We start from the raw sequence: 20,696 nt of genomic DNA, 5'->3' as shown, positions 1-20,696 counted from the left end.
AGGCTTTTTAAAGTATCTGTATCTGCAGAATTAAATCAGCTGATGTGGCAGTGTCTACTGACTCCGATGACCTCTGTGGTCATGCCCACACAATTAACGACACTTCATTGGTTGAACTGCATTGAGCTGACTTTAGGCAGATCAATACAGAGCGGGTTTTAAAGAAAAAACACTTGTTTTTTCATTGTACTTTCTCGTTAAGTGTTTCATTGTCCTTGTAACAAGACTATGATGCAATAAGACATTGACATCTCCATTACAGGCAAGTTCCTCTAACCTATAGGCTTTTTTGCATTAGAGTTAGATGAAAGCAGGTTTACAGGCATTCCTATCAACATCTGTGTTCATTTTACAGATTTCCCTTAGGTGAGAAGGCTTAAAGTTTCTCTATTAAGTTAAAAGAGTCATAGATGAGAGAATTATGAAATTTCACACCAGCACTTGCATTGTTCCATCTTAGAAAAGACATTTAACATACTCAGTACACTCATATTCTCATGCATAATTACACATTGTAAATGCTCCTTAATATCCCTGCCTGAGTACTGTTCAGGGATTAAGATGAGGAATGGTGAGGATGTTAGTTTGTTAAACTCATCCACAGTCTCCGGAAATATCTGTGATTTCAGCAAGGCGTTCCTGCAGTGTTCCACCAAGATTTCACTGTATCCTTGATAACCTCTTGCTCTCTCTATTCAGAACTTCCTCTTGTTAAACATAGATAGAGGTTCTGTTTTCTCTACTACGACATCCTGATTTCCTGTGTTCCTACATTTGACACTATGATGTATTAAAGCTTAGGCGTGGCAAGCAGTCCAAAGTGATTTAGGTTCATGTGAGGTTTTATGTTCTCTGATTTGACCTCTGAACGTCATATGCTGACCAGTGATTACTGTGAGCCAGTCAAGCGATAAAAATGCCCGCTCACGCTGATTGGCTGTGTTCCGGAGATCTAGAATGGAGCCTTTGTTCAGGCTTTCCTTCATAAGAGCACCTGTAATCCTCATTGGAGAGCCAAACCACTGATATCTGCTCACAATGAGGCCGAAAGGCCAATCGGACCTTTTTCAAACGCTCACATCCTGTATGAAAGCTGAGCCTTTCAATAGTTAATTAAGGATTTTTTTGTCAGAGCTCTTATGTTGGCCTAGTTTAGGCCTAGTTTAAATTTCCATGTGCCACTCAAAGGCTCTTTGTTAAAGAAAAAAGTAGGAAGTACCAAATACATAGTTTACAAAGAAAACTGTGATAAGTAAATATTTAATCCCATTTACCATATGGCCAAAATATACATTTCAAATATGAATGCTGTAAACAGTGCCTCAAAAATAAATGTATTAATGTATATATATATATTTGTTTAATATGTACAAAATATATTACAAAATGTACTTCAAGTAACATCATAAACTAACAATGGTCATAACATTTGTTATTGTATTTATTCATCTTTGTTAACATTATAGTTAATAAAACTGTTCATTGTTAGTTACTGTTTGCTTGGGTCCATGAAATAATATTAACAGGTGCAACTTTTGAGTTTTATAATTTATTAGTAAATGTTGAAATTAACATTAACTAAGATTAATAAATTATTAAAAGTATGTTTTCATTGTTGGTGCATGTTACCTAATCCAGTTAACTAATATTAACAAATGAAAACTTACTGCAAACTTGAAAAGTAAGATAAGAAAGTGTCTTGTCTTTAAAAAGAAAAAGAAATAAAGAATAAAAGCAATATATATATTTAAAAATATATCTGAAATTATATATTTATTTGCTGTATAGGCTGTTGCATATTACCTGACAAATTCAATTGGAGCTAAATTATATTAAACCTGGCACATGAATCCATTTTACTCCTGACCTGGCGACAGGAATCTTTGATATAAGCTGCTAGATCCATTTGGAAGTTCTGTCTAATACCACATGAATAATCATAAATCACTGCTTCCAGGCACTTAAGGGCTTTTCATATTTTCAGATGGATTTCTGTCTCTTTTGGGGGTCATTAGTTGCTAATGGTGAAATGTGTTTAAAGGAAGGCAGCCCATAAAATATACAGCCTCCATTTGGCCTATTCCTTTTGAAAAGCTCTGCTCCTGAGAAGACACACTCTGCGGTCTGTGTGTGTGCTTGTGACACGCAAGCCAAACATTCGCGTGAGTATGTGAGGACGTTGATTTACTTTTAATGTGCGACCCCTAGTTGAGAGAAAGGAAAACAGGAGGTGCTGTAAATCATACTCGCAGCATCGCGTTCAGCCCCCGCTGTGTATTCACATCATTAAAATGCCAGTGTTGAGGGTGACCCCGCACCAGAGCAGCATGCAAGCACATTGGCCTGGAAAGAGCTTTGATCATACGTGTGGAATCTCAGTCTTGGCTGATTTATCCATAACTTGACTTATATTATTTCAGAGAAATTTCCTTGTCCACCATGTAAAGTTCATTTACAAGAAACAGTGCTTATGAAGGACCCACCTTGATACTAACTGGCTGTTTTGCAGGAGGAAGAGAAGGGATGGAAGATGACTCCCAGTAATTTCCTTCCTACGGTAGTCGAGGGAGCCAAACTGTACAAAGGTAAGTGGGAAATGACGGCAAAAGGGTGCAGTCTGTGTCTGTCATTTATAATTTATGCAGCTTTTCCCTGACCAAATGACTAATTCACAACAATGTCAATAGTGTTTGTGTGAGGTCAATGAGCGAGTAAGCTTTCATCACAGTTGTGACATGAGATGTGTCTGGAATACGTCTAAGTAACCAATAATGATAGGGCCATGTCAGTTCTCAGGTCAAGACCGGTCCAGATGGTTCCCCACCCCACATGAAGCGTCTTTCCTTTTCTCTCTCTATATACGTCTTTCTCCTTCCCCCTTCTTTTGTGACTACAGATACGTTCTCTTGCCCTCTCATTAAAACTGAGTCTCCTGACGCCACATTGAAGTCCAGCTCCTCCTCGTTCTATAATCAACAGCAGTCGTTTGTCAACTCCCTGGTTGCCTTGGTTTCACGGCAAGGGCAGCTTTTACAGGCTGTATATCTAACTACATTTGTTTGTGAAGTGATAGTCGTTCATCCAGTTCTCTCCAAACAAGTGTACACTGTAAAACAGTCTCTGTTCCTTACAGTAAATAACTGGCAGCTGTTTTACCAGATATTCACTGTAAAAACACAGTGTTTTAGGCATTACTGGAGGCATTTATATGCTTGTATATTTTACAATTCATAACCGTTTAGACCATTAATTGACATAACTATCCCTGAGAAGAGAAAAACTACCCCTGAGTTTTGTAAACTAACATACTTTAAAGGGTTAGTTCACCCAAAAAAATTGTACTCATCCCCATGTCGTTCCAAACCTGCCAAACCAAAGACTTTCGTTCATCTTCGGAACACAAATGAAGATATTTTTAATGAAATCTGAGATATTTCTGTCCCACCATTGACAGTCCACACAAATGCCATTGGACGCATCAAAAAGTTAATAAAGAGATTGTACTGTAAAACTAATCCTTATGTTTACTTGATTTTAGTCAAGATAATTTATTATGAAATTTAAACTAGAACACATGTACTTGTATTGTGTGCTAAGTAAAAAAAATATTAGTCACATAATTTATCATGAACAACAATAAAAGGGTGTTCTTTATACTGTAGAAAAATAAGATCATGATTTTATGTGTTCATAAAAACATACGAAGAGTTCAGATGCAAAAGCCACTTCGGTCAAAAATGAGTGAATGCTCTCCACATATAGTATACATTCATAAAATACTTTCACTTCAAACCCACTAAATCCCAGCCTCAGCCTATTCAGAAGTACCAGTACTTAGGTAGAAACCTATACATAGAAGCCTGACAAAAAGTGCTTATTTTAAAGAAACACGTCAGATGGACTTAGAAGCCTTTGCATCTGATAATACTCAAATAAAACAAAACCTGATGCATCACAAATTGGTTTCTAGGAACATCTTTTTACTGTTTTTCATTTGCTGTAATGTATGTGGATTATCGTGGTTGTAAAGTATTGTAAAATTTGGCCATTTATAAAACAGTGTAAAGAATTTCTTTTTTTCCCATTCGCACAAATGGCTTAAACACATTATATGTTCGATCTGACCTGATGCTTCACTTGGGTCTTATTTTGCAATGTGTGAGGAGAATGTGTGTTTAGGAGCCATAACTCAACCTCAACATTGCCTGTAGAGCAGCAAATCAATCAAGTCACCCCTGAAACCTCTTGACAAGACAAGCATGTTAATGACTGAGACACTACTTCCTGTTTGTGTAGAGGTTTAAGGTCTCTCAACAGGAAATGAGAAGACTGGACTGCACTTCTGTGTTTCAATGATCCATGAAGACAGGCTAGAGAGCTTGATCTTAGATCTTCCAAAACCATTTGAATGGTTTTGTGTGTGTCTGTGTGTTTGTGTCAGTAGGGAGCAGGTGAACCAGAGGTCTGCAAAAACCCATTCTGAACATGTCAGTCTAGTAGCATTTCCAGGATAGATTGCTATGACAACATCCTGCTCTGTTGCCTGTGTTCCGTGATTAGAAAACTTCCATCAACAAACTGCACTGTTCATTACACACCAGTGGGAAATTACCACGGGCAACAGCTTTTTAGCTGTGGTCCGGTTCATTACAAACCATCTCGTGTCAGCCACAGATTGTTAGATCTTTTTGAAGATCTTTTGCTTCCACTCCTGCTAGACTCATTTAGTTCCTGTTACCTGAGGGAGGTCTGAGGTGTCTTTTAAAGTCAACATCTGATAAGGAAAACTGTCTTTTAACTCACTGAATCTCACATTTATCTCACAGCTGTGCGTTTAGCTTGTAACTCTGAATGAGTCTATCATTCTTTATAGAACATAGAGGTTCACTAAAGCACATCACCACTTCACATCTGCTAAAGTTCTTTCTGTTCTCAGACCCTCTACATGTATTCATCACAAGACATGAGTTGATGCCAAGTCACATCAGTTGCAGGTCTTTGATGCGTAATCTCTCTTTTACAGAAATGAATTGCAGTAAAACTGCAGTATAATTGTACTACACTCCTGGGCAAAAAAAAGTTCTTAATCACAAATTATTGGTCGGGAAATTAGCCAAATTTAAGCAAATGCACTACTTAAAAAGCCATTGTTGTCTCAGAAGAATGTCAAAGACAAAATTACGTTTTTGGCAGAATATAGGAAGTTGTATTTGGAGTGATTAATCACAATGAAACACAAGTTGCATAGTGATGCTCCAGAGCAGTGTCTTTGAAAATATGCTGAGAAATATAATAATAAATACATCTCTACCAAATAAAGCATGGAGGAAGAGTTGTCATTGTGTGGCGAGCCTTTTCAGCTGCGGCTGCTTCGCTGTGAAAAGCAATTTAATGCTTTGGAGTAAAGAAGAATAATGCAGAGGATCATTCTTAAAAAGGAATGATTAGATGTTATTTTTCAACAAGACAATGCTCCTGCCCTAATTGCAATGATAACTAACAAGTGGCTTGAGAACAAGTCCATCAGGCTCATGTTTTGGCCTGGTCAGAGTCCAGATCTGAATCCTATAGTAAATATTTGGTCTCACATTAAACTCAAATGAACTGGGATACTCTATATTTTTTTTTAACTATGAACTGTTTGACACCATTAACATTGAGTGGAACTCTTCTTCCTGTAAAAATATGTCTGCAAGTCAGGGAAGGCTATTAAGTGCTAAGTTACTTTATCTACAGTATTTGTGCCATTCCTGCTAATTGCCTGACCAGTGATTTGTGATTACTTCAGTTAAGCATACTCGTAGTTAATGTAATACAATACAAGTAAAGCTCAATTCAATAGTAGGCTTCTTCAGATCAGTGCAACAACTGGTTTGACTGACAGCTGCACTGCAAATTGAACTAAGCTGCAGTTACTGGGCAACAGCTGCATTGGCATGTATACAGTTGCAGGTGTCATACTCGACTGTACGCAGCTGTAAAGCTTTTCATAGAGGTAGCCTACTATATACTGACTTAAAAGTAGGCTTACTGTTTTTATTAAAGGGGTGGTTGATTATGATTTCACTTTTTAAACTTTAGTTAGTGTTTAATGTTGCTGTTTGAGCATAAACAATATCTGCAAAGTTATGACGCTTAAAGTTCAAAGCAAAGGGGGATATTTTCTTTTTTTTAAATTGCTTTTTAAGGACTACAACAAATGGCTGGCAGGGACTACACAAGCTTCCTCCCAGGTTAGTGAGATCACTAACCCTGAAATTTACATAAATCCTACCCCTGGGAACACACAACAAAGGGGGGTGAGATTATCATGACAGAATATGCTAATCAATTACTTGAAGATAGTTAACTCCACATCAGCTCATATAAATTCATCAACTAGACATTCTTGTTGCATTCTACATGTTGTCACTTCTTCTTGAGTCTCTCCATCATTGTCCAGCTCCAGTTTTAACATAAAAGGCTGAACAGTTTCATTGCCTTTCTGCATGAGGTTATAAGAGCTGCTAACTGGAGTTCCCTTTCGTTCAGTCACTACGAGTTACGTCAGTGACTGACGAATGGGGGTTTTCGAAGGACGCTTGCAATCTCACATTATGTTTCTGCTCCAGAGCCAAGAGCTCCTCTTCACTCCTGCAAACCTGAATTCTGAGTTCTCTCTTAAGTTCTTTGAGCGGTTCTCCAGTGTGTTGGTGTGACGGCGCATTCCAGCGATCTCACATCGCCTGCCTGCGGATCTGTGCAGTGATCTGCAACAGCTGTGTGTGTGTTTCCCTGGGCACTTCAACACTTCTGCAGAGCTTTCCTCTCATAAAAAGAGCTTGCGTGTGGCGCATCTTTTTAAAGATGTCTCGCCCGTGCACTTCTGGGTGCGGTCGATCTCTGTTGCGTCTGATGGGCACAATCACGGCTTGACGTGTTTGGGCTTACAGCACTGCGGGAACATGACCATCGCGATGTTGCGGTCGAGACTCCAATGACCTCTGTAAGGGAGAGAGAGTCCCCTCTGCCACACCCAAATCTACCGTCTCCGAGAGAGATGGTACTTTGGCTGGTGGCCAGGGTGACCTGAGGGTTACGGTGTGGAATAAAGCCCAGACGATCATTCCTCGGGCCACACCCCCCTCTCGCACACCGCTACCCGCGAGTGGTCAGACTGAAGCAGTCTTTGATGCCCCGCGTTTCATTTGGCACTCCAGATAGCGACGAGATGTCGATCGTCGCATCTCAAGGTGGGCTAGAGTCCTCTGGGGATGAAGATTCGGCTGTGCTGCCGCCTTCTGGTGTGCCAGCATTGCCCGAGTCTGACCCAGAGCTGACAGCCATGTTATCTCGGGTAGCAACGAGCCTCGGGCTGGTGTAGCCACCTAGCATGGTAAAGCGGACTCCCCGAAAGTGGGGAGGAGACCGTGCGAACTGAATCGCTTAGCCGAGCCTGATGGTTCTCACTTGCGTTTGCGCGGTCTTCTCCCCACTTTCGGGGAGTCCGCTTTACTGCAAATAAAATTTGCTGCCGCTATGGTGCGTCTGGATTTCTTGGCTATCACATACACACTCTGGGGACATCAGAGCCTTTTTTACATCTTTAAAAAGGGGCAATCAACTTCCCCTTTAACCCTCAGAGCCCGACGGCATCGCCCACGACGTCACACGGCACCTCCGATAAATATCTATATTATTTCATGAAACTTTTATCGATTTTCTTACCGTTTTTTCCAGCAGAAAGCTAACGAGCTGAACATCACGGGGGTGTCTTTGGTGTCTTTGTAGCCTTTACAGAGGGTTTTCTATCCAGCCTGGAACATGTGCATCTTTTTGGAGTTGTTCAGCAATACATCAAAACGCTTACATCCAAGATATATCCACTTGATGTCCATAATTTATAAATTTTCCGTAATTTTTGCCGCTAGCGCGATGCTAGCTACCATTTTGGATGAGGGTTTGACCAATGACAGGCTGATCCGTCATCCACGTTGGTGTGCGTCATTACGCATGAACCACAGCTCTGTTATTGTGGATAGAGAGAGACGCACGGCTAGTAGTGAGGAGAGAGAGAGAGAGAGAGAGAGAGAGAGAGAGACGCGCTGCAGTTTTGAGTAGTTTTGTGGAAAAAGTTTGAGGAGAAGTTCCTGATAGGAACTGTTTTGAGGCTTGGCACCAGTAAATATCCAAAATCCAAAGAGGCCAAAAGCGCCTGGACTTTTTTTGGAAAAATGTAAATAGTTTTGGTTCTGTATAAGTTCTCATGTTTATTCCTGAGTTCCAGGACTCCAAAGACTTGAACAAACTGTTTTCCAGAGGAAATATGCTTAGCTTTTATTTATTTGTGTGTGTTTTCAATAAATATTTGAGTGATTCAATTTCCGTTTTATGTTTTCATTTGTCTTTATGGTCCCATAACTTATTTTACATTCAGGTGACATCAATGCAACACAAATATACTGACAGTGCAACTTGTCTTGAAAAAAAAGAGGTGTGTCAATTGTCTGTGCACAACAGGGTTGATGTTTTACAAGCTTTTTTAGTAAATAACACCTGGCGGAAAATTAATTGTATAAATACCCTTAGGTCTGATAGTTGCTGCTATTGTAGCTGGACAATCTTATTTTGCTATTTTAGCACCTATTATTTAAGTAAATTTTTTTAAAATTCAGCGAGCAGATAAAACATTTTGCATAAAACATGTCAAATATACTATATCATTTAATATAATATAATATTTATGATCATTTGGATACAGTAGAAGTGCCTTTTTTAGTTCAGCTGTTGTACTGTGCCCAATGTATATATTTTACTAGTTACAAATGAAGACTTCAGATGCAAAAGCCTCTAAGTCTGTTTGACGTTTTTCTTTAAAATAAGCATTTTTGTCAGGCTTCTATGTATAGGTTTCTACCTAAGTACTGGTACTTCTGAATGGGCTGACGCTGGGATTTAGTGGGTTTGAAGTGAAAGTATTTTATGAATGTAGGCTATACTATATGCGGAGAGCATTCACTTAGTATCGTTATCTCATTTTTGACCGAAGTGGCTTTTAGAGGCTTTTGCATCTGAACTCTTCAAATATTGTGTGTGTGAGTGTGTGCAGTTGGAAGTGCCTTTTTGACTGGAAAAATGTTCAGCCAACTAGCAGCTGTAACCTACAGGAAGCAATTATATGCCCAGTCAAAGCTGCTTAATTCTTTTCATTAAGATTTTCCTCCAAATGTCACATTGCTCAGGAGCAAAGGGTTACATTCCTAAAGAAGCTTAAAGGTGTAATGAAAAGCATAGATCAGAGCTCACCTCCCAAATATTTGATAGGGTGAGTGAATAGCAATGTCCGTCTCACAATATGTTGGTTATATCTGTTATATTCACCAACCAAACTGCTGTCGACAGAATACAGAACCTTTAAATGGTGACATTTTAAAATGTTTTTATTAAAATGTTTTTTGTTAATTGTATTGTAAAAAAGAAATAAAAAAACAAGAAGAAAAAAAGACTGCAAATAATTGTATTGAATGAACTCTTGTACTTCAAATCTTAAAAGTATATATATAAAAAAACTGTACCTGCAGATATTATTAATAAATAAAAGGTTACGTAAAGGGATAGTTCACCCAAAAATGTAAATTACTCCCTCATGTTGTTTTGTTCATCTTCAGAACACAAATTAAGATCTTTTTGATGAAATCTGAAGAAATCTGTCCCTCCGCAACTACCACTTTGACACGTCAAAGTTCATATTGAGATTGTTAAACTAATCGATATAAATTAAGCAGTTTAGTCAAAATGTTCTGTATAGACACTATCGGTTTATTTGATGAACAGATTAAATGTAAGGTTTTATTCAAAATCACACATCAGGTGTGGAAAACGGAAGTTCAAGCTATTCACTTGACGTGCAAAAACTAATGAGGTTCATTCTCGTGTTATGCAGCACATTTGAGCTTCCAAAAGAACTATTGGGGTTTGTTCTTGCGCGTCAAGCAGGTTAGTTGAGATGAACGTAAGTCTTACGGGTTTGGAACGACATGAGGGTGAGTAATTAATGACAACATTTTCCTTAAAGAGAATAAACTTTCATGACTGTTTCTTAAAGTCCCCCTGTGGAGAAAATCAAGCGTTTAATGTTGTCTATATGTCTTTGTGGTGTTTTTAATATGCTTTAAGACAAAGCATGTGTAAATTCATAAGTCAACACCATTGCTGAGCATTTTCTCCTTAAAACTGCAGTGAACCAAAGACCGTCTCAAAAACGTGGTTTGAAATCGCTGGTGTTTCTGACGTCACAAACTACTTTGTAACCAATCACGTTAATGTGTGATCGTCAACGAGTGGATCTCTGAGCTGGTGCGAGTGAGTGGAGGCAGGGCTAATTTGCATATTCATGAACTGAGTATACTAAATAGCTAGTTACTAGTTACATTCAAGCTATATTAAGCCATGAAAGTCCCTGTAAAGTCAAAACTAAACATGTGTTCTGAGTTTCTCACACCACAGATAAATGTGTTATTAACCACCCAGCCAAATTTGAATCATAAAAAATCCGCCAAGTACATAAAATAGCTTATCAAAAACTTGAAAAAATTAGCAGCATTCTCTGCTCAAACGCTGGGGGTGTGTCCGCTGTCGGCGCCAAAACCACGTTTTGTTTTGTAAGTTGTAGACTATAGTATCTAACAGTACTGACAGTAACTCGCGATCGAGCGGGCAAACTGATGCGAATGTGCTCTAGTTATGTTCGTGTTAGGGGAGGAGCCAGGCTCGGTGGCTCCAGAGCGTCATCGAGCCACCGTTTTAGCCCCGCCCAGAAAATCCTGAACACAGCAACGGTGATAAACTGTTTAACGGTCTAACTTCTGAATTCAGTACAACATAGTTCACAGTCTTTGTAACATGTTTCAGCAATACATTTCTAACATTTATAATGTGTTTAGAAACAAATCTCAGAATTGCCTTTACAGGGACTTGAAGAATTTTTTTTTCATTTTGGTGATCAAAAGTGAATTTTAAGGGATACAATTATTGACTACTGAGGACTTTTTAAAAATGCGGTTTGTAATGCTAAATTGAAAGTTTTAAATAACATTAGGTTTTAATCATTTTTTGTTGTGATTTAAAGAAGTACACTTATTTTGATGCGATGACCAACATGCTAAATTACATATAAATATGTTTACATTTAAAATCAATATATGTGAATGTACTCAGTTGCAATTTCATCATTACAAATCTATTATTAAAATAAATTTAAATACATTTCATATGAGTTTCAATAAAAAGGACATTATTTTATTTCACCCTAAATGCATGTCAGTACATCTGGTACTTTAAACCTTAACCATAAATTATCTGTAAAATTGTACTACTGAAGTGGGTCTAAAAGCAGTTCACCTAATTGCTTTTAATTTAAGCTATAATATTCATTTAATTGTAATTAACATGCAATTAAGTGTCTGAAAACATTACATTCATTTAACGCTTTTCTTTCAAATGACATAAATAAGTACACTTTTTAAAAGCATGTGAAATTGTACTTCTTTTTCACAATGTTCTTCCCTCTCCCAGCTTGAAAAACAGCCTTGTCACAGTAAACAATGTGATCAACAGACCAACATGGTTAAGTCCATGTCCCACATCCTGCCTGTGAGACAGCTAATTAGAGCCGAGGGTCTTTGCTGTGCGAGTTAATCGGCAGCACACTGTTTTATCAGCTGTCTGTAATTGGGATATGATCATGTGGTGGGTTTATTTAGTTGTAATGAGGCGGAAAGGTGAGCACCATATTTATCCAGAAACAGACGATAGCCAGCATGATCCCCAGAGGGACAAGCTCTGTTGGGAAAGTCAATCGCACCGCAGTTGAGAATGGCTTATAGAGAGGCCACGGAAGTCATTTGTAGTACTCAGGGTAAGATTGAGATTGCCTGTTTGGTCTTGTCTGGCGCTTGCTCTCCTCTCGCTCCCTTTACCCCCTCCTTCCCTTCCTGCATCCCAGCGTCATCACGCACTTGCTGGATGTGACCGATTGATTTCATTTCAGTCTCTTGGCAGAAGAGAGCCGTGTTAAGGAAGTGTCTGTTTCTCACTGTTAGTTGAATGACCGGGACAAACAGGCAAAACAGGCTTTCAGAATGAGTGCAGCTCCATCATCATAGACTGACCAGCATACAAATCTTCACAAATGGTACAAAAGACCATACCGTGAAGATAACAGGCCGCTACGGAGCCAAGCGGAGTAGATACAGCTGACCGCCCTCCAGCCCTGAAGTGTTTTTTCACTCAATCCCCATATGGTGGGTGGCAAATGTGCTGTATTTACACCATCTTCAGTCAGAGCAGATGTGTGTGGCCGCCCCCTTCCTACAAAACTGGCCACCGTGTCACGAGAAATGTTGCTGCTTTTCTGTTCATCCACAGTAGTGTCTGTTGTTCTTGCACTGTGTGGGGTTGGACCATTCTCAGAGGTCTTCAGTCCCAATAAAGTAGGTTTAAAATGCTGACCCCTAACAGTCATGTGTTTTCGGGAGAGTTAGGTGGATGTTGTCTTTAAACAAACAGGCCAGGCTATATGAATGCATCCCTCTGAAGGAACGAGGCAATTATATGGATCGTATTGCTCCGGGATGTTTTGAAAATGTGACTTTGAAAAGGAGGCTTTGTGGACGACAGTTTGACCTCTGACCTCAGCAAGGGATCTCATTTCAAAGTTCGATGCTTATTTTTAGGTTCCACCAGAGTGAGCTTTAACATCAGTGCCCTTTGACCCCCATGTGAACTTGACAGCACTGCTTATTAGTGTTAGAAATTCAGAATTTAAAGGGCACCTATTATGCTTTTTTTTATTTTAACTTTCCATTAGTGTGCAATATAGCTGTTTGTGCATGTATGTGATCTGCAAATTTGCAAACTCCACGCCAAAGGGAGGTCATTTTTCCAACAGGAAACCCTTGCCTAAAATGGCTCGTTTGTAATCCTGCCATTATTTCTGTGTCTTAGCTACATCACCATATTACACATTCGCACAATCATGACACAAAGAATTCTTGTCATTACACAATCACTTCTTACAAAACAAACTCTAAAAAAAAAGGCTCGTAATCATAGGGGAACCTTTTTTAGTGCTATATAGCACCAATTTTGGTGCTTCAGTGGTTCTTCAGCGGTTCTTCAGAGGTGCTATATAGCACCTTAGTCAAAGAACCGGTGAAGAACCTCTGAAGAACCACTGAAGAACCTCTGAAGAACCGCTGAAGAACCACTGAAGCACCAAAATTGGTGCTATATAGCACTAAAAAAGGTTCCCCTATGATTACGAGCCAAGAACCATTTTTGGTGCAATATAGAACCTTTTTTTTTTTTAGAGTATACCTGATGTTAGTGTTTTTTAGGTCTGTGTTTTATGATTGACAAAGTGTGTTTGCTGGTTCTAAACCTTTGCTAGTGTTCTGGAAGAAAAGTTGATTTGAGACATGTATGAAGTGTTTTGGTAGTTTTAGTGCATTTTGAATGTGAAATTAACTGCTGTGCCAAGATGAAAGTTGGTTATGAGAACTTTCTGAAGAGTCTGAAAAATGTGTCCTAGCGATTGTAAAAAACTGTAAAACTTAAACTTATTGGAATTATGATTGTTCTTCTGTCATGCTGCACTAAATCCACTGACAGTAAAAACTTTCTACAAAACTGTATGTCAGAATAAAAATAAATATTACGAGTAAGTATTAAATCTGCCACTGTGGTTTGGATCTTGTTCAATCACATTCCCTCTCTGATCACAGTTTGAGTCTGTGCAGTTACATTTTCTTTGTTTTGACAATACTTGTTTCCTCAGAGGTCAACAAGGGTTGCTTTTTTTATTTTTCATGTTAAATGCCTGTTAGCTGACTACTTCAAATTAAACGCAACAACACCATTTGTCGTAGCAACAAGCTACAGCCCCTCCTCAGCACCCTCACATGCAATATAGTAGCTGTCTGTGTTTATAGACACGACATAAACATGCAAGAACAAATGACGGGAGCCTGGAATTTGCCACCAAATCTGTCCCAACTGCTCAAAATGTACATCATTATTATAGACATAGGGCCAGATTTACTAACAGCTTGCGCCAGCGCAAACCCTCTTTTGGCGTTAAAAAACGAACTGTCAGGATTTACTAAAGACATGCAGTAAAACTATAAAAAGCCTGTTTCTGCCACAGAGTAAAAAAAAGATAATTGCGAGTATTTGTTTTGCAATTGTCTTACTAAAGACGTGCAGTGATAAATTAGCGCTGAAAAGGCGTGGAGAGGGTTATTTTTTTGTTTGACCTTATGGTATATGCATTTGCAGGAGTTTCCCTTTCAGACGCAAAATTTGTTGGAGGAGAGTATTTAAATGAATCATAAATGGTGATTTACTAAGGTTTATGCTAGTCAATTTACTGATATTTGTGCCATTATTTACCAGCCAAATAAAGCATGTCTTAAACCAGACGTTAATTTGCATTGCTTTTGGTAGATTGCGTTGGTCATCATGAAAATTATCAGGCTGCGTCTGTGTTCTTTAATTTGCGTGTCGACAGTAGATCATGTGCAGAACTTTCCACTCCCATCGGCGCTTTTATGGAATTGCGCACTCATCATTTAGTGTAGTGAATAAAGTTAAGTCAAGGGCAGATTTGAACATAGATTTTTTTTTTATGTTCTCGCTCAATAGTGGAATTTTCTTCATTTTAACCAAATATCTTCTGTAGTGCAGCTTTAAATTCAAATTTGAATTTCAGGTCTAGTTCCTATTTGCTACCTCAATTAAAATTTAGGACTAATTTAACTTATAAAGCTTTGTTACAAGAACTGTAGCTCAAGCACCAAGGTCATGGAATTGATTCTAAGGTAATACATGAATAAAAATATCAGACAGTGCTGGATCTCGATACACACACATACACAGAATTATAGTATTTCAAAATATCCGTCTTGGCGAGTATTCACTCAAACATTATCTGTTATGTCTTAAATGAACGTTTGGTTAACTGTTGAGTAAATACATCTGATGTGTAACATTATAGATACGTGTGGTACAGTACGTCTTAATATATAGGCTGTCTGTTTCCTAATGTTAATCAAACAATTGTGGTATCATGGGGGAAAAAGATTAATATATTTTTCCTATAGACACTTGGTGTTGACTTGGTGTCAAATTTGGTGTTATTACCAGGCATTTTAAGGTATGGTTGCTGGGTGATTTTGTTTTTGAACCTTCAGACCTTTCTCAAAACTGACTTTGCTCACTCTATTGACTTCAAACAGGTGTAGCGCAGTAAGTTTTTTGTCCAATTCAATATTATTTCTCATTATTTATTTTTAATAGAGAATAACAATATATGCGCCTCATTTTGCCAGCACAGGTCACATATTTTCACAACACACTTTCACAAATGTTTGTCCTGGCCGGTTTAGATTAAGTTTGCTGTTTCGCCATGATATGCAAATGAACAAAATAGGGAAAAACAACTTCAGACTCATTGTGAGGTCAGACCCTGCCATTCAGTCTTCTTCCAGTTTCCAAATCAAATTGGCGTACTGCCTTTAGCCAGGACAGGAAGTGGGTGGAAATGGACTTCCTGTCAGGATGTGGCGCGTGAGAGCGCAGCACGGAGTACAATCAGACGCTGCGTTCTCACCCAGACTACAGCACCTGTGCTTCCTCTACGCTCCACACGCAGGAGGTCCGATTGAGGCCCAACAGACCTCTCAGAATTGTTTCCTCTTTTACACACAGTGCTGACTGATGTTCTCCTGACTATACTTTGATGCTTTGTGTCCAACTCAAATTTGTTTTCACATGTCAGAGAATGTCTGTATGTTTTACATGAATGGACCATCGCGGTTTCCCTGCGGTATGATCATATTATCACTGTTGTTGAAATTTTGTTTTAAATTAATCAACATCCTCTGTGGATTTGTTGTGCATTGCAGAGGTTTGGCATAACCGAGATGAAAAACAGAACTTCCTTCAAAGTTTCGATGCTCAGTTGGTGCGAGAGGAGAAGAGATTGGAAGTTGAAGAGGAGCTCAGAGTTCAGGTGGGAGCAGAGCTGTCATCAGGGGGGAACCAGGGGTCTGTGATGAAGGGGTCCCAGTTAACACATCTTTAACCTGCCAATAGTATGCGAAGTGGGGCCCTCAGCTTCATACTTTTGTCTCGGACCCTCATGAATTCAAACCCTGGTTGGGAGTAAAAAAAATCAACACTCTTTCTGCACTACATTTTATTAAAGTCATAAAACTCTATGAAAACAAAACACCTCAGCTCTTTCACTTCCCTTGCGGCTCAGTTCATTCCATCACATTTTTTCCTCTTTCTCCATCTTTGTTTTTATCTTTGTCTCAGGTGGACGAGCTGATGAGGCAGGAACTGAAGAACCTTAAGCTGGTGGTGGACAGAGACAAGGGAAAGAAAAAGAAAAAAGTCAAGAAAAGTAGTAAAAAGGTGAATGACAGACATGCATACTTCTTCCTTTGAGATAAGTCCTTAAGCGTATTTAAAATTCTCTGCATGAGTGACAGTGTACAGATGCTCAGTGCTCCCTGATGTTGCACAGATTATAGATAGTGACTGGCCTGTAAAACCCTGTAATGTGTATTTTAGTCTGGATGGATCCAGATCTTGGGATGTACTCTCTGCCCTCTGTTTATGCACCTTGTGTGAGGGGCCCTGGGGTCATACAGTGATCTGCACTCATGACCAGGAATGTGGTCTGGACAGAGAATTAGTAAAGGTGTCCTGCCCTCGTCAGCTTGTGTTTTGATAGAGCCCCCTGTTCCCCACCTTCTATACCACACACACACACACACACAGGTTTCCATGTTTTATGGGACTAGACGTAATGATTTTTACACTGTACAAACTGTATATTCTATTCCCCTAAACCTAACCTTACCCATCACACAAACGTTCTGCATTTTCAAAACACTTAATTTAGTATGATTTATAACCTGTTTTCCTCATAAGGACCAAAAAATGTCCCCATAAGGTAAAAAATTACTGGTATTACTTGGATATTTGGTCCCCATAAAGAAAGGACCTGGTACACACACACATACAAACTGTTTATTCTATCCCCTAACCCTAAACCTACCCATCACAGAAAACGTTTTGCATTTTTACATTTTCAAAAAACATCACTTAGTATGATTTATAAGCTTTTTCCTCATGGGGGATCTTTCTGGGGAAATTTTGACTAGAGAACCAAGACATATACAGTATGGTAAAGTAATAAAGTACATGTATATATTTTATTGTATATCTCAACACATATTCTAAAACTATAAAAAGCCTGTTTCTGCCACAGAGTAAAGAAAAAAGATAATTGCGAGTATTTATTTTGCAATTGTGCCATGTTTTTCATAATTGCATTCTTCTCATAACTTCTCACAACTGACTTTCTCACAATGTGACTACATTTTGCAATTGGAACTTTGTTTCTCATATCTCTTCATATCTCACAATGTGACTTTATATCTTAAATAGTGACTTTACATCTCATAATGTGTAATTTATTTTATTCTTTTAAACAATATCTTACAATTAAAAAAATATATATATACATTTTTATAGCTGACCTGGAAGCAGCATTATTGGATACATCAAGACTTACTACATCATGAGTGAAGATACTAGACATTTATATTTAGATATAATAATAAAAAGATAGATCTGTTTGTGTGTGTAATGTGTATGTATGTGAATATGTGAATTGATCAATTTAACTGTGACCTGTAAATATATGGGAATATATAGGAGCCCAATCCATCTCTATATTTCCTGCAATCAGTCACTATTGTGTCTTCTCCAAAACAAGAAGCACAGAAAAAGGCCTCATTGCATGTCTGCACAAGAGCTAGAATTCCTCAACAACATATTTGGCACCCTGCTTGAGTTGCTTTACACTGAAAGGTTTTGACAGTTAAATCGGTCACAGACGCTGTCTGTCTGACGCGTGTAATTTATACACGAAGATGTTTTTTATCATTAATCATTCTGCAAATGCAGGCACACGCAAACCCCATTCAGCTCTGTTGGCGTAAGACCAAATTCCAGCTGTTAATTCATCTTACTAGGTTTGCATATTGAACTTCATTGGAATTTTGTGAATTTAGGAAGCCATGCCGTTTGTGTACAGCAAATTGAACGTTATGCAACAGGGAGGGTTTGTTTGTTAAATGAACATGCAACGCCCAAGCTGAGCTAATGATAGCAGTTAACCCTGTCTGTTATATAATTGCTGGCATCGGTGTTCTTTAGGAGAAAGTTTCCTGATCTTAATACTACTGACTAACAAACTCGGACCTGCCAAAAAATGATCCAAGATTTTCCATAAAAATATTTTGGGGAATCACAGTATGTTCAGTCCAGTGGTTTCTCAGAAAATGAAGTAAGTGGGAATTCCAAAGAAATATTTATAACGTTTGGTAACACATAATTCATGGAATTACCAGGCTGCTAGTCTAGTTCATTTGTGGTTTGGAAAAGCCCTGAATTACAGCAGGTTCCAGGGTGTCTCCAGTAGGCTCCATAAAAAAGGTTGAACTGAGAGTTCATTCTAGATAATCAGGGAAACACACACGTGCAAACCATCTCTTCGTGCCACACAGTGTTTGTTTGTGTCAAGTCACCAGAGGATTTTCAGGATTTATACATTTTGGATGAAAGCGCATATGCCACACACCTGTTATTAAAATGTTACACTGTAGAGTCAGATGATTTAGTATACTAAAACAGACATATGCCTTGGTCTTAAAAGGAAAATAAACTTACAGTCTGACGCTAATCTAATCACACTTTGATTCCTGTTAAGACTTATTTCAATCTCAAAACCAGAAAGAAAAATATAATTTCTGTACTATCATATGACACATACATTGCTTCCCTTGTCATTCTTGATTCATAAATATTTCCATATATTGTTGTCCATAACTAAAAACACATTTTCTTTGCTTTAGAAAAAAAAGAAAGGGCGGAAGACTGGAAAGAAGAAGAAGAAAGAGAAGGACCTCACAGCTGACAGGTTTGAATAAATAAACTGGTTTAAAATGCAAAGTATATTTCTCAAGAATATTATAATATAGTTTAAAGAGCATTTTGATCCTTGCCACTGTTTGAAAGTAGGATATGTAGGTCATATGTTAAACACCAGTGCACTGTGAGAGTTCTGCAATAGATGGATTGTGCTTCTGGAAAGTGCTCAAGCGTTGTGAATGTCAGGGATTGGAGCTCAGGGGGGGTGACTGGCCAACGTCCATTTGGAGCACAAGAATTCACGGCTGGCTCTGAACGCTGTGATGTAATAGAAGGTTGCATCAGATACACAGCATGACTGATCAGTTTGCTCTCTTGTTTGCAATGCTCTTTCTGTTTTTCTCTCTTTCAAACATTCTCTCTACCTCTCTTTTTGTCTTCCCTCTAGGACCATAGAATCTCTATATGAGGAGCTTGTTCTGGAAGGCTTCATAATCAGGCCAATGAATGTCAAGTTGTCAGATTACATAGGTAAAAACTAAACACCACTGAGATAAACGTCACATCTTTTGTCTTCTTGACCCCATAACTTGTTTCACTCAAAAAGATAGATGTACAGATTTCAGTTGTATGACAAATTTCCTTCCAACTGAATTATCTTTAAATGGTGTAAATATTTTAGGTAACACTTTATTTCAATAATTCACTTTAGACATTCTCCTAACCATAAGTAACTTTGCAACAACATGTCAACTACCAGTCATTAGAGTATTAGTAGATTGTCTGCTTAATATCTGCTAACACTTTAATTTGATGGCCCCCCAACAGACATTCTTGAATTTTAATTTTAATTTGAATTTATTTATTAGCAGGATAGCCCCTTGATGTAACATCTAATTTTCGAGGACTATAGTTCTACTGACTATAAGTTACTTTTCAACTACATGTCAACCTATTCTCCATCCATCCATCCATCTTCTTCCGCTTTATCCAGGGCCGGGTCGCGGGGGCAGCAGTCTAAGCAGAGATGCCCAGACTTCCCTCTCCCTAGACACTTCCTCTAGCTCTTCCGGGGGGACACCGAAGCGTTCCCAGGCCAGCCGGAAGACATAGTCCCTCCAGCGTGTCCTTGGTCTTCCCCGGGGCCTCCTCCCGGTTGGACATGCCCGAAACACCTTCCCGGGAAGGCGTTCAGGAGGCATCCGGAACAGATGCCCGAGCCACCTCAGCTGACCCCTCTCGATGTGGAGAAGCAGCGGCTCTACTCCGAGTTCCTCTCGAGTGACTGAGCTTCTCACCCTATCCCTAAGGGAGCGCCCAGCCACCCTGCGGAGAAAGCTCATTTCGGCCACCCAAAGCTCATGACCATAGGTGAGAGTAGGAACGTAGATTGACTGGTAAATCGAGAGCTTCGCCTTACGGCTTAGCTCTTTCTTCACCACAACAGACCGGTACATCGACCGCATTACTGCAGAAGCTGCACCGATCCGTCTGTCAATCTCCCGTTCCATCCTCCCCTCACTCGTGAACAAGACCCCTAGATACTTGAACTCCTCCACTTGAGGCAGGAACTTTCCACCAACCTGAAGAGGGCAAACCACCCTTTTCCGACTGAGGACCATGGCCTCGGATTTGGAGGTGCTGATCCTCATCCCAGCCGCTTCACACTCGGCTGCAAACCGTCCCAGTGCATGCTGAAGGTCCTGGTT

General features: G+C 39.1%; 1 protein-coding gene across 1 annotated transcript in view; it reads left to right on the top strand.

Annotated features, from left to right (window-relative positions):
• drc11 (dynein regulatory complex subunit 11) overlaps positions 1–20,696 on the top strand; it is a 59,468-nt gene that overhangs the window by 16,463 nt on the left and 22,309 nt on the right. Inside the window, exons 9-13 of the mRNA XM_079841479.1 lie at positions 2,510–2,585; positions 15,945–16,051; positions 16,360–16,458; positions 18,972–19,036; positions 19,436–19,518. Of these exons, the coding sequence (XP_079697605.1) occupies positions 2,510–2,585; positions 15,945–16,051; positions 16,360–16,458; positions 18,972–19,036; positions 19,436–19,518 (430 nt within the window). The remainder of the gene's footprint in view (positions 1–2,509; positions 2,586–15,944; positions 16,052–16,359; positions 16,459–18,971; positions 19,037–19,435; positions 19,519–20,696) is intronic.

The sequence above is a fragment of the Gobio gobio genome, assembly GCF_949357685.1.
Source record: "Gobio gobio genome assembly, chromosome: 17".
NCBI lineage: Eukaryota > Metazoa > Chordata > Actinopteri > Cypriniformes > Gobionidae > Gobio > Gobio gobio.
This window is presented reverse-complemented; position numbering and strand designations above follow the sequence as displayed.